At 40.3% G+C, this 14,224-nt stretch overlaps 1 protein-coding gene across 2 annotated transcripts in view; it reads right to left on the reverse strand.

The window, feature by feature from the left end:
- Positions 1-7,677: 7,677 nt before the first annotated feature.
- pak5 (p21 protein (Cdc42/Rac)-activated kinase 5) overlaps positions 7,678-14,224 on the reverse strand; it is an 86,783-nt gene continuing 80,236 nt past the window's right edge. For both annotated transcript variants that reach the window (XM_088324475.1, XM_088324476.1), the window contains 3 exons: positions 13,272-13,397; positions 13,017-13,151; positions 7,678-10,057 (listed from right to left, as the gene is read on the reverse strand). In XM_088324475.1, the coding sequence (XP_088180601.1) occupies positions 9,902-10,057; positions 13,017-13,151; positions 13,272-13,397 (417 nt within the window). In that variant the 3' untranslated portion in view covers positions 7,678-9,901. The remainder of the gene's footprint in view (positions 10,058-13,016; positions 13,152-13,271; positions 13,398-14,224) is intronic.

Consider the following 14,224-nt stretch of genomic DNA (forward strand, 5'->3'; position numbering starts at 1 on the left):
ATAGAAGAAGAAGCTAGTTTTTGGAATGCGATACTATCTTTTCGCGCAGAAAACTGGTCGACTTTTCAAAAGATGACGTTGTTTTTCCGTGCTGGAGACTCATTTTCAGCGTAGAAAGATGCTAGTTTTCGAAAAATGGCGCTTATTTTTCCACACAGAAGACGACTCGTTTTCAGCATAGAAGAAGAAACTAGTTGTTGAAATATGACACTAACTTACCGCGCACAAGACTAATTTTCAACATAGAAAGATGGTAGTTTTCGAAAGACGGCGCCTATTTTCTGTGAAGAAGAAGACTAATTTTCGGCATAGAAGAAGAAATTTGTTTTTGAAAGACATTGTAACTTTTTGTGCAGAAGACAAAATTTCATCGTAGAAGATGGTAGATTTTGGAAAAGATGACTAACTTTCAGCATAGAAGAAGTTAGTTTTCAAAATATGACACTAACTTACCGCGCAAAAGATTCATTTTCAGCATAGAAGAAGAAATTTGCTTTTGAAAGACCGCCAACTTTCTGTGCAAAAGACAAATTGTTATCATAGAAGATGGTAACTTTTGAAAGATGGCGTTAATTTTCGGTGAAGAAGATGACTGATTTCCAGCATAGAAGAAGAAGCTAGTTTTCAAAATATGACACTAACTTACCGCGCAAAAGACTAATTTTCAGCATCTAAAATGGTAGTTTTTGAAAGAGGGCGCTAACTTTCTGTGCTGAAGAAGATGACTCATTTTCGGCGTAGAAGAAGAAACTAGTTTTTGAAAGACGGCCCAGCGTTTTGTGCAGAAGATGACAAATTGTCAGCATAGAAAGAAGCTAGTTTTCGAAAGACGATAGCTTTCCACCAAAAGATGGCTAATTTTCGGCATAGAAGAAGAAGCAAGTGTTAGATCTTTAACAACTCATAGCTATGGAAAATAATAAAAAATAATGAAAAAGTAAAACGTAGGAAGTCTTTGAGAAAAACTTATTGATATTCAAAATTCCGATTAACTTTTCAGTTTTATATGAATTTTTATTATTTGTGTAGTCACGATTTTAAAAAATAAACGCAAATTCGGCTCGTTACCCTCTTTTTTACGTCTCCGATATCAAATTTCATTAAAAAACAAAAAGTTTAAGTTTTGAATACTTGGATAAAAGAATATGGAATAAATGTTCAACTGTCTGTGATGTTTCTTTTAAGTGCTGTCACTTTTCTCTGCTAATAACGCGTCCGGAATCACTTTCCTACCCACTATGTTGCGTTTTGTTCTGTTTTTAGTTTAGCGCTCAATAGTGGGTAGGAAATGTTTCCCGACCACCACCTTCAACATTCGTCGTCGTGTCTTCACCGCTAAATGTCCCGTGTCGTCATTTCTCGTTGACAAACACAAACAGGAAGCAAGCCTATTTCAAAACAAAAGCGTAAGAAGTTATTTTCCTGAAAAACTATGCATAAAAACCTCTGCTGAAAACACTCGGTGTTGTCTTGTGTTTTCTCTCCCCCCCCCTCACACGCCTTTGTTGTTTTCTTGTCAAAGAGACTGACCATGAAGTCGGGAAACAGATGAAATATTGATTTTGTCATTACATCCGGGAAAAAATCGTTTGAGGGATTCATGCTTGTTGCTTTTTCTCCATCATGAGAAAAGGGTTTGATTTAGAGTTCCAGTTGTTGCTAACATCACTGATGGCTCAAGTGGTAAAATACTTGGATTACACTCACGGGGCTGTGGGTTCAAGCCCCAGCCAAGGCAGTACAAAATCTAGGTTTAGGGTTTTGAAAACTCTTACCTTAGTTGTGGCTCCAACCAAAACATTTACCCTATAATCTGTACTGTCCTGATTAAGGCTTGAACCCGCAACCCTGTGGTTATAGTACAGAGGTCTTACCATCTGAGCAACCAGTGCTACTACATAGTATAGGCAGAACACATATCATATCTCCATCAGAACTACGTAACCTTAGACATACAATACCGTGAATGGATATTTATTGCTTAACAGTAAAGATAGCTCAACTGGTAAGATACCCGTATTACATTCACTAGGTTTTGGGTTCGATCCCTGATCAAGGCAGGAGGAATTGTAGGGTTTTGTTGGAGCAACCAAAATCCCTAACCCTAGCTCCAACCAAAATTGTGTACTGCTCTAACCGGGAATTGAACTCACAACTACTTGAACCAAGCACAGGCATTTTACCATTTGAGCTATCAGTGCTGTTAAAAACCTTAAGCAAAACCCTAAACTTAACCATGATTCTAGCTAAAAACTCAAACCTGAACACGAGCCCCAACCAAAAGGATATACCAAGCTCCAACAAAAACCCTAACCCCAAACTTTGTATTGGCCTGACTGTGATGCCAGAACCCTGTGAGTGTATTACAGGTATCTCACCAGTTGAGCGACCAGTACTTCTCATTTCGACCAAAACTCTAACCCTGGCTCCAACCAAAGCCTAAAACTAACTCCAACAGTAATTGACCTGTGTCTTAGACACCAGGTTCCTATATCTAGGATTGAACCCACACTGCTATGTTCAAAAGTCAGGCAGCTTACCAGTGGAGCCACCAGTAATGACGACCCTGTAAAAGCCTAACCCAAGCTATAACCAAAACCTTAACCCTAACTACCAACAAAACACTAATGCCCAGTAAAATGCTACAATAGAAACTGCCTTGACTGAGGATAAAACACACAACCCTGAGACTATCAAACCGGCATCTTAACCGGTGAGCTATCAGTAACTGACAATGTCACACCAGCTCCAACCAAGTGAAACCTAACGCCAATCAAAATCTTATCAATTTTACTACCTTGACTGGAAATTGAACTCAATCTACAGAAATCAATCAGCTGATCAGTTGAGCCTAACCTTTAGCCCAACCTTAACTCCAACCAAAATTCTGACCGTAGATTTGTACTGCATTAAGGCTATTACAGACATTTTACCAGTTGAGCTACCAGTACCCACAACTGACCTACCAGTGCTGAACACTTTACAGGGATGTGATTTTTCCGCTTTTTTTATCTCCAAAAATAAAATTTTAAAATTTCAGATTTTTTAATTGGTAAAAAAAACGATTTCGTCTCGACAGCGTTCCATTTTAGTGTTTCCGTAACTGAAATGAAACGTACTTGCGATTGGTTGAAGTCTCCGTGTTGACCAATAAACGCGCTTGTTATAAAGGCGTAGGAGTATGCCATTGTTCATTTCTCACACGTTTTTGCCGAGTGTTTAAAGAAAGATGTCCGAGATCGAACGCAAAGATGCTCCGCGAGTTAAAGAAATTGCTAAGATCGTAAAAAACAAGTTTCGATCGGACTGGTTAGAGAAGGAATTATCTACAAATGTTGGTGACCCCGACGTGATCCAATGTAGCGAGCAGAGACGGGAGTCGTAGGCGGAGTGTCAAACAAAGGTGCCAACGAAAGCTGCTTTAATGACATTTAAACTGGCAATAACAAAACAAACACGAGAGTGGCTAGAACCGGCCGAATTAAGAGTCCCCCTAGGAACTCGCTAACTAAACAATGGTTCCGTGGGTGAATTATGTACAACCCACTACAGTACTTTCATTTATAGATAACATCTTCTGCTATAACAAAGACATTTGTGGTATGTTCTAATATGAGTTACTTTTCATTTGGTCATGATACAATTATTTCTTCATGAAATTTGAACTCTTCAACATGATTCATGTGTTAACTTAGTAGTCACATGAGTTAGATATGATGATATTCTCAGTGATAGTTTTTAAAAGCAAAGGCAGTCCAATGTTTTTTAATGTGACTGATTTTGAGTTGACTTAAACTGTAATTTTATATGGGATAGTTCAAAATACATTGAAAATTGATGCTGTTGTTTTGTCTATTTCTTTGTCATCTGAGTGCATTGAAAGTACTTAAAAACACGGAAAACCCATGTGCTCCGGGGGGCTTCGCCCCACTTGTCCCCCCACCAGGGCACTGCCCTGGACCTAGCTGGGTGCCCGCGGCCCCCAGACCCCCGCCTAATTTTCAGATAATTTCACTTCGGTCAAATCACATCCCTGACCTTAGCTCTAACCAAAACCCTAGCTGCAACACTAACCCAAAAATTGACTGGTTTAATCAACCCTTTAGTGAAGAAATCAAGCAGCTTACCAGCTCTGCTACCGGTAATGGTAACTGCAAAAGCCTAACCTGAGCTACAACTAAAACCTTAACCTTTGCTGCAATCCAAATCCTAACCCTAGAACTTGCACTGTCTTGAATAGGGATCATACCCATAACTCTGAGTATCATAGATGAGTTTCAACAGGTGAGCTACCAGTGCTCAACACTAACTGTAACTCCAATCAAAACACCAACCAATTGTCTAAACCTATCATTTTACTCCCTGGAACCCAAAACCCTGTGAGAGTAAAGCGGCCATCTTACCAAGTTGAGCAATGAATGTTTAACAGTAACCACAGTTCCAGTCAAAACCCTAACTCTAGCTCCAACACTCACCCACAAACTATGGCTCCATCGCTATCCCCCTACCTTAGAAATTTACTAACTTAACTGGGGATCAAACCCAAAAGCTTTTGTGTGGAAATTAGGCAACTCCAGGTCAAACCCTAACCCAAACTCAAGCAGATCTCCAACCAAGACGCAAAACATAACCCCAACTAAATTCAAACCCTAGAATTTTCACTACATTGACTGTCATCAGGGCAGCACGGCGGCACAGTGGTTAGCGCGTGTGCGGCACAGTTCTAAGGTCTTGGGAACCTCCTGCGTGGGTTCGAATCCAGCTACCGGACTTGCTGAGTTTGTATGTTCTCCCCGTGCTTGCGTGGGTTTCCTCCGGGCACTCTGGTTTCCTCCCACATTCCAATAACATGCATTTCAGGTGAATTGGCCGGTCCAAATTGTCCCTAAGTGTGAATGAGCAAGCGAGTTGTCTGTCCCTGTGTGCCCTGTGATTGGCTGGCAACCAGTTCAGGGCGTCCCCTGCCCGATGATTGCTGGGATGGGCTCCAGCACCCCCGCGACCCTACTGAGGACAAGCGGTGCAGCTGATGAGATGACTGTCATCAAACCTACAATTCTTATAGAGTAACATAGGCATCAACTCTCTAAGCCAATTTCAAACCAAAACCTTAAGTTTAACCTAAAACTTTTACTGTCTTACCTGGAGATTGAACCCATCACACTATGTGTATAAATCACACAGCTAACCAGTTGAGCTACCAGTATTGTACCCAACCCAAATCCAGCATATTTTAAAAAATTAGCTATTGGAACAGTGAGGTTTTTTTTCCCTCCAGTGTAGCGTGTCTTGTTTGATGTTGCAAAGAGAAGCTATTCTCCATTGTCCCGCCTCAATCGATATCCCATTCCACCGCAAAGGACTCGCAGGGGCACAAAGACAAATAGGACCATCAATTACGACACCTCCTCGGTTTGTTACTTGACTCCGGGCTGCCTTTTTTATGACAAGAGGGAGAATAAAGAATCGAAGATGACTGAAAGGGGAAACAATCGGACAATGGTAACTCTCAGCTCTGAAGACGCACGAACTATCAGCAGAAAAAAAACGCCACTAAACCTGTAAGTTGCTGTAGTTAGCCAAAAGAAAAACATACATGATCAGGCCCGCTAAGGGATTGAATCCGGCCCGCGAGACAACACTCAGAGAAGCGCAAGAGAAAAATAAGCTGCAGGTTGAAATATGTCAACTTGATGTTGCCAAAGCCAGGTGCCTCTCACGAAGACACAGTATTTGTATTTATTTCTCTCTCTCTCTTTCTTTTCCACCCCTTTTCTCCCACTCTGTCTCTTTCACTCTTTTTTTTCCTCTTCCTTTGATGCTCTTTCTCTCTCTGTGTCTTTTAACCTCTTTTGCTCTAACTTCCTTTTTTCCTTTCCTCTCTTTTCTCTTTCTCTCTTCACACCCTTCTTGCTTTTTCTCTTTTCTCTCCTTCTGTCTTTCTAGTTCTCTTTGTTCCTCTCCCTTTCTTTTCCCCCTCTCTCACAACTTCTTATCTTTTGTTTCTCACGCTCTCTCCCTCTCTCTCTTTTCCTCACCTTTTCTCTTATTTCTTTATCTTTCTTTTTCTTTCTCTTTAATCTACTAGTCCGGCCCCTGACAGAATGTTTGTTCTATTGTGTGCCCCCCCCAGGTTAAATGAGTTTGACACCCCTGCACTAGACCATGTCAAACATATCTGACCTGTTGCATAATTTATTCCGGCTAATTATACTCAGTCTCTGGGTGTTTTTTAAATAAAAAATTACGATTTAATAAAAAAGCAAATGCTCTCTCCGGTTGCTAGTATGCAGTTTGAGTTTGCATAGAATGGCAAATTGGTTCAGGTGTAAAACTGCATTCACTCAAATGTTAAAAAACATTCATTGCCAAACATGAATATCTTTTTTCCCCATTGTTTGTGAGTAAACGTGTTGTCATTGAAGTTGTATACTATTTTATACACCGTTTTATCTCACGTAAAGTCAAATACACTTGTTCTAAAATCTGACTTCAGTGTTTGAGGGCAAACTCTGAAAGAAGGGTGTCGTAAACCACCTTTGCTTTGGGATTTGTCTTTGGTTTCAGTCTGTGCAGATAACAATGACTTATCACCCCGCCTCGGGTTTTGGGAGTATGTGCACCGTCCTATCACCCCTCCTCCCATTCTTCAAATCATGGTTGGGAAATTTGCATCGCGGACCAATCTCAGCAGCTTGGTCATGGGGCGTGAACATTTCTTCGGCATGGGTGATAAGATGGGTAGACCCCGGAACCTCGTCGTCTTTCTCCACACGATTGTAATTGGCAAGGAAGGAAGGTCCGATTTGTTCAACTCTTTGATTCGGCTAAATAAATTGACTACACTCGTCGTTCGGCTAATTAAATTTCTCCGACTTTTGAATATGCTCCAACTGTAAGGAATTAGACAAGACACGTGAAGTGTCTTCGGAGTCAGATTTCAGTTTAGTGAATGTTAAAACCTTACATCATCCATGATCATAGTATGCCAGGTAGGTTAATAACATAGGTTTAATGATAAAGTGTAACACTGAAAAACAAAGATAAAAAAATTGGAGTTTGAGATCCCTGCACTAGAGTATTATTTTTTTATAGAATTGCGAAGTTGTGACAAAACGACTACAATGAACAACATTAGTTTTCATCATGGAAGAAAATGCTAACTAAAAAAAACAATGCTAATGCTAAGCACCGAAGACACCACGCACACTCAACTAATAAGATGATTTTGGGGTAGAACACGCTAACTTTCCACACAAGAGGATGCTAATTATCAGTGTAGAAGACACCGCTAGCTTTTATCACATGATAATACGACACTAATTTTTAGCATAGAAGAAGAAAGTTGTTGTCGAAAAAACACAGCGCTATTTTTTGGTTGATGTGACGCTGATTTTCAACATAAATGATACTCGTTCCTGGAGTTGAAAAGACGATGTTGGCTTTTGTCACAGGAGGAGACAACGCGAATTTCTAGCATAGAAGAAGTCATTTTCGAAACATAGCATTCTGCGCAAAAAGAGTTTGAAATTAGCATGTTTTCAACGTTTTACTATGCACTATGAAATTATAAACCATACGTACGTATGTTTTCCATTTTCAAAATAAAATTCCTTTTTTTTTTGATTGATTTTTTTTTTTTCCCCGTCCGACAAAAAACCATGAAAAAAGACAAGGTTCTTATGGAAGTTTCCTTTTATTTTGAAAGCATCTTCACAGACATGCTGCGGCACTGTACAACACACGCACACTCGCACTCGTATTTACAGATCACAGTGGCTGATGGGTCAAAAAATGGACGCCAGCTCGCTCAAATTCACGACGATGAATCACGTTTTCCCCCCTCATATTACAAACCTCGTGTATAAAAGTAGTCTTACTCTCTTTGTATCGATTCCTTCGGTGTGTGCTACAATAAGTGCGTTTAGCAAACACTCATTAGCTTCGTTGGCTCCCTGCATTAGCTAAGAAAGACTCAAATCGGAAAATGAGGACTTCATTTATATTCAATATAGCACACCAAGAAATAGGTTTTGTTTTTGCTGTATCATTTTTAATAGGGTTATCTCCATTTAATTGACAGATTCAGATTAAATCTAAATTTGTAATGAAGTCGCCATTTCGTTGCGTTTGAGAGTATACTGTAATCCCTCGTTTATCGCGGTTAATGAGGACCAGAACCAGGATAGTCGAATGGGGATAATGGATTGCGTCCGCCAGTGTGCTGTTTGTTTTTGGTAGAAAGAATAGAAAAAAAGAGCTGCCAAGCATGACACAAATTTGCTCTCTCAGCCCGCGCTCTTAGCTATAGTCGACCAGGGATAACGGATTGGGCCAAAACAGTGCAGTTCCTTTTAGGTGGGCCACAATGGCACGTTTCAGCAGGTCAAAGAGAAAGAAAAGCACTCTGCCAGCCTCTGATCTCAGCTGTAGTCCACTGGGGATAATTGATTGCGGCCACATCTGTGCATTTTAAAAGTGCCTTTAGCCAGTACCTCCTCACATCAAAATAATGGATTGCATCCGCACAAGTGTAGTTCATTTTACGCTGAAATACAGTAATGGAAAAAAAGGAGCCACCAGACTTGCCATAATTGCACTCTGCCAGTATGCGGAAGCACAGCTGTTATTCAGTTTGACAGATTTGCTCTCTTCGTTCCTGCTCTCAGAAATAGTCAACTGGGGATAATGGATTGCGACCAAAACAGTGCAGTCAATTTAAGATGGAAGCTTCTGTAGCCTGAACCCTCCATACATGTGCTCTTTTAGGCCCTGCTCTAATCCCTGTTTCTTGCAACATAGTATTTGAGATAATTGATCATGGCCTAACAAGCGCATTTCATTTTTGGCAGAAATACAGTAACGGCAAAAAAGGAGCCACCAAGCCTGAAAGAATTGCACTCTGCCGGCCCTGCGATTGGGGATAATGGATCACAGCTACACCAGTGCAGTTCACTTTTTGCTAGTCAGAATGGCAAAATAGAGCTGACAAAAGTGCGCTCTGTCAGTCTTGTCTCACAGTAATATGAAATGGGGATAATGGATTGTGGCCGTACGAGTGCATTTCACTCTTTGGTGGAAGAACTGCAAAAAAGAGAGTTTTTCTAGTCCCCGCTCGCAGCAATACGCGTTCGGGGGGATAACGGGTCGCAGAACCCGACCAGTGCGAAGCAGCGAGGGATTACAGTAATTGAGTCCCTGTCGACCGTCTCTTTTCAATGTCACGAACTTGCTCAAATGAAAAAAGGCCACGCTAGACAAAAAACAAATTGCAATAAATAAATAAATACATATATTAAAAAGCTGGTAGAAAAGGTCTGACATTGATACCCTTTTTTGCCCATCGTTTCATGGAAGTTCTCTCTACAAACACGGATAGGAATAATAAATAGATTTTTTCCGTTTTTTTTTAAAATAACAGTTGGGTTCAAGTGGGAATATTTGGATTATTTTGTGAGATTGTGTGTACTTTTACATATATTATAGAGATTTTTTTTTTCAAATATTTACACAGTTTGAACATACACACGCGTGTGTAAATATGTGTGTGTATATGTATATTTAATATATACATATATATATATGTTTGTGTATTTAATAACGTAAAAAAAACGTAATATAAAGAGTAGGAAAGTCTATTGAATACTGCTGATATCACAATGGCTACCACACCATCAAATACTCGAAGTTATCAAAACTGTACACTTTTTTTTTTTTTTTTTTTTTACAAGTTGTTAAAATACATGTGCAGCGGAAGCTTACTTGGTGTGGCCCCACCCTGGGGCACACCCGGGTGCCCCTGCTCAGGGGTTTGATGGGGTTGGTGATTAGTTAGCTAAACTAGGTGATTGTTTACGAGACGACGGTAGGTGTTTCTGTCTGTTTTAGGGACCTGTTGTATTTAGCGGTGTCGGTAGTGTCTCATGAGGGGCACGATGCAGGAGGGGGGGCCCGACAGTTTGAGGAAAGGATGCTGGAGCAGCTCCTGGGCGGTGGCTCGCTGCGAAGGCTCGCGGACTAGCATCAGGTCCAGGAAGGAGCGGAGCACCGAAGAAACCTGACCAAAAACACTCCTCTTATTGAAATAGGGTCAAACCCCGGGATACGGCGACCCCGCCTTTATGAGGTTTAAAAGACAAGCTGCGGAATAAGGTTAGATTTTCCTTGGCACGCAATATCCACATCAAATGTATAATATCGGCAGTTTTCATGCAAATAAGGAGTAACTTCTCTGAGATTCTGGTCTGTAATCAGTCTATATCACACAGTGACTCATTTCTAGCGAAGAAGCAGGAGCTCGTTTTCGAATCGTGACTAATTCTCTGAATACAAGAAGCTAGTTTTCGAAAGATGAGGTTGGTTTTCCGCGCAAAAAGACGACTACCGTAAATTCCGGACTATAAGCCGCTACCTTTTTCCCAAATCTTCAGCCCTGCGGCTTATTCAGTGAAGCGGCTAATTTATGGAATTTTTCTAACGGCCACCAGCGGCGCAGGAGTTTAAAAGGTAAGATTTGGACTAGTAGAATACGTGCGCCAAGAAAGACTGCAACCTCTAAGTTCTAGCATATATTTTCTGTAAAGTTAAGGTACGTACTGACAATGTCACAAGCTTCACTGCGGGCGCCCGCGGCTTATACATGGGTGCGGCTTGTGTACAAAAGTGTCAAATAACTTGAAAAGTGATGGGTGCGGCTTTTAATCAGGAGCGCTCTATAGTCCGGAATTTACGGTAACTCAATATCTAGAAGAAGATAGGTTCGTAACACGACACGCTAGCTTTCATGCAGATAACTTTTAGCGTAAAGTAAGCTCATTTTCTAAACTAGCTTCCGACGCGAAAGATTGACTCATTCTCTGAATACGAGAAGCTAGGTTTCGAAATATGACTATTTTTTTTTCGCTGCAAAAATACGACGACTGATTTAGGACATAGAAGAGGCTAGTTTCGAAACACGACGCTAGCTTTCCATGTAGTTAACTTTTAGAATAGAGTAGGCTCATTTCTAAATTAGCTTTCCGCGTAAAAGTTGACTAATTCTCTGAATACAAGAAGCTAGATTTCATAAGATGAGGGTGGTTTTCCACGCAAAAAGACAACTAATTTAAGATGTAGAAGAAGAAGCTAGTTTCGCAACACGCTAGCGTTCCATGCAGGTAACACACAGCGTAGAGTAAGCTCATTTCCTAGACTAGCTTCCAACGCAAGAAGCTAGTTTTCAAAAGATGGGGGTGGTTTTCCTGACTAATTTAAGATGCAGAAGAAGAAGAAGCTAGTTTCGCAACACGCTAGCTTTCCATGCAGGTAACAGCTCATTTTCTAGACTAGCTTTCCACGCAAAAGATGACTAATTCTCTGAATCCAAGAAGCTAGTTTTCAAAAGACTGGTGGTTTTCCGTGCGAAAAAAATGCTAATTTAAGGCGTAGAAGAAGGAGCTAGTTTTCAAAATACAAAACTGCTTTCCACACAAAACACAACTAATTCTATGAAGACAAGAAGCTAGTTTTCGAAATATAATGGTAGTTTTTTCGCGGAAATAAAGATGAATAATTTAGGGCATAGAAGAAGAAGCTAGTTTCCAAACAGGATGCTAGCTTTTCCCCCAATTAACGTTTAGCATAAAGTAAGCTCATTTTCTAAATTAGCTTTGCGCGCAAACACTATAACGCTAGCTTTTATGCAGTTAACTTTGAGCGTATAGTAAGCTCATTTTCTAAATTAGCTTTCCGCGCAAAAGTTGACTAATTCTCTGAATACTAGAAGCTAGAATTTAAAAGATGAGCGTGGTTTTCCGCACAAGAAGACAACTAATTTAAGATGTAGAAGAAGAAGAGGCTAGTTTCGCAACACGCTAGCTTTCCACGCAGGTAACACACAGCGTAGAGTAAGCTCATTTTCTAGACTAGCTTCCGATGCGAAAGATTGACTAATTCTCTGAATACAAGAAGCTTGTTTTCAAAAGGTGACTAATAAAAGACGTAGAAGAAAAACAAGCTATTTTTCAAAATACAAAACAAGCTTTCCACACAAAAGAAAACTAATTCTATGAAGACAAAAAGCTAGTTTTTCCGCAGCAAAAAAAGACGACTAATTTAGGGCATAGAAGAAGAAGCTACTTTCAAAACACGACGCTAGCTTTCCATGCAGTTAACTTTTAGCGTAGAGTAAGCTCATTTTCTAAATTAGCTTTCCTCGCAAAAGTTGAGTAATTCTCTGAATACAAGAAGCTAGTTTTCAAAAGATGAGGGTGGTTTTCAGTGCAAAAAAAAAGCTAAGACGTAGAAGAAGAAGAAGCTAGTTTCAAAACACGACGCTAGCTTTCCACGCAGGTAACACACAGCGTAGAGTAAGCTCATTTTCTAGCTCTCCACGCAAAAGATGACCAATTCTCAAAATACAAGATGCTAGTTTTCAAAAGATGACTGTAGTTTTCAGCGCGAAAAACACGTCTTATTTAAGACGTAGAAGAATCTAGTTTTGAAACACGACGCTAGTTTTCCGTGCAGGTAACTTTTAGAGTAAAGTAAGCTCATTTTCTAAACTAGCTTCCCGCGCAAAAGATGACTGATTCTCTGAATACAAGAAGCTAGTTTTCGAAAGACGACACTAGCTTTACACACAGGAAGAAAAACCTTCGGCGTAAAAAATCTAGTTTTTTGAGAGATGACACTAGCTGTTTGCGCAAAAGACAACGAGATTATCTCAATAGAAGAAGCTAGTTTTCGAAGGATGACATTAGCTTTCACTGAAGAAGACGACGACTAACCTCCGGCATAGAAGAAGTCAGTTTCCGAAATTTCTTAACTCGGCGCTATTAATGACAAAAAACTAGAAATATAAATATCGCTGTTTAGTCACTACCATTTAAGTTCGTACTTTTCGATCTGATCTTCTTTTCAAAGTCGTTTTCCTCTCTGTGGGTAGCTTCGCAACCAAGCTAGCCACACAATTTAGCCTTCCCTCCTCTAGACACTCATAAATAGCGCTTGGCAGGCGAGGCTAGCTCAAGGCTCACCTTGTGCGATTCTTTTAGCCGTGGGGGCAGGTTGTCGCGTATCCTCCTCATAGCTTGCAGCGGGGGTTCGTTGAAGTAAGGGGGCTCGCCGTCCACCATTTCGATCACCATGATTCCCAGTGACCAAACGTCCACCTGCAAACGCAAGTCACAGGTGTTTTATACGTGGGAGAGTCAAAGGAGCTCATGTTGTGTTCATTCTACGATATTTCTACAAAAAGACAAATCCTATATAATAGCGTGCTTGCATCGTACCTCAGTCCCATAAGGCAGTCTGGAGATGACTTCCGGCGCCATCCAATAGGGCGTCCCTACCAATGACTTTCTCTTCGGTACCTCTTTGGAAACTTGGGCGCAGAAGCCGAAGTCGGAAAGTTTGATCTGGGCACAAAATGATAACCACAAATTTGACTTACAAACTAATCATGCCAGTATTTGGCTTCGATTTACAGTTACTCTTCTTTCAGTTTTGTCTCAAGTTAAAAATATAAGAGTTTTTTGTACCAAAATGTGTTCAAAACCTTGGTCTTTATTTCCTGTTTCATTTCCAGCCATCTGGTTGGCTAACAGCCACCTAAACCCTAACCGGAAACCCTAGAAATCCTTAGAAAATCTAATTTCAGCGAATTAACCACATTCTAACTGGGTGGAAATTTACTACTGGAGCATGTAGAATTTGAACAAAATAGCATGTAAAAAATACATCCATGTCATTTAATTGCATTTAAGTTTAGTGTGGTTTTTCAAATTATGAAAAAAAAAAAAAAAAAGAATTTAGAATTTCATGGCCTACACCTTCTGGGGAAGTTCATTACATTGCACTGCAGAAACAATCATTTTGACTATGTGTGTCACCAACAGATAATCTAAAATACAACCTAATATTTGAAATGCATTTAAGAAAGTTTGATCACATGACCCCGATTTTAGCTAACCTGCATTGGCTCCCTGTTAGCTTAAGATGTGATTTTAAGGTTCTGTTCTTATTATACAAAATCATGCATGGACTTGCTCCCTCACATCTTTCAGATTTAATTCCCCCCTATGTTCCTGTCCGGAGCCTTCGCTCTGAAAATCCTGTTCTACTAGTGATCCTAAGAGCCAAGAAGAAATCTGTAGGTTCGAGAACGTTCGCCATTCGGACCATAGTGCAGTGGAATACTCTGCCCTCTGAGATTTGATCTGCAACCTTAGTGAGTAACATAATG

The sequence above is a fragment of the Urocampus carinirostris genome, chromosome 20 (genome assembly GCF_059441175.1).
Source record: "Urocampus carinirostris isolate Australia breed hairy pipefish chromosome 20, RoL_Ucar_1.0, whole genome shotgun sequence".
In the NCBI taxonomy this organism is placed as follows: domain Eukaryota; kingdom Metazoa; phylum Chordata; class Actinopteri; order Syngnathiformes; family Syngnathidae; genus Urocampus; species Urocampus carinirostris.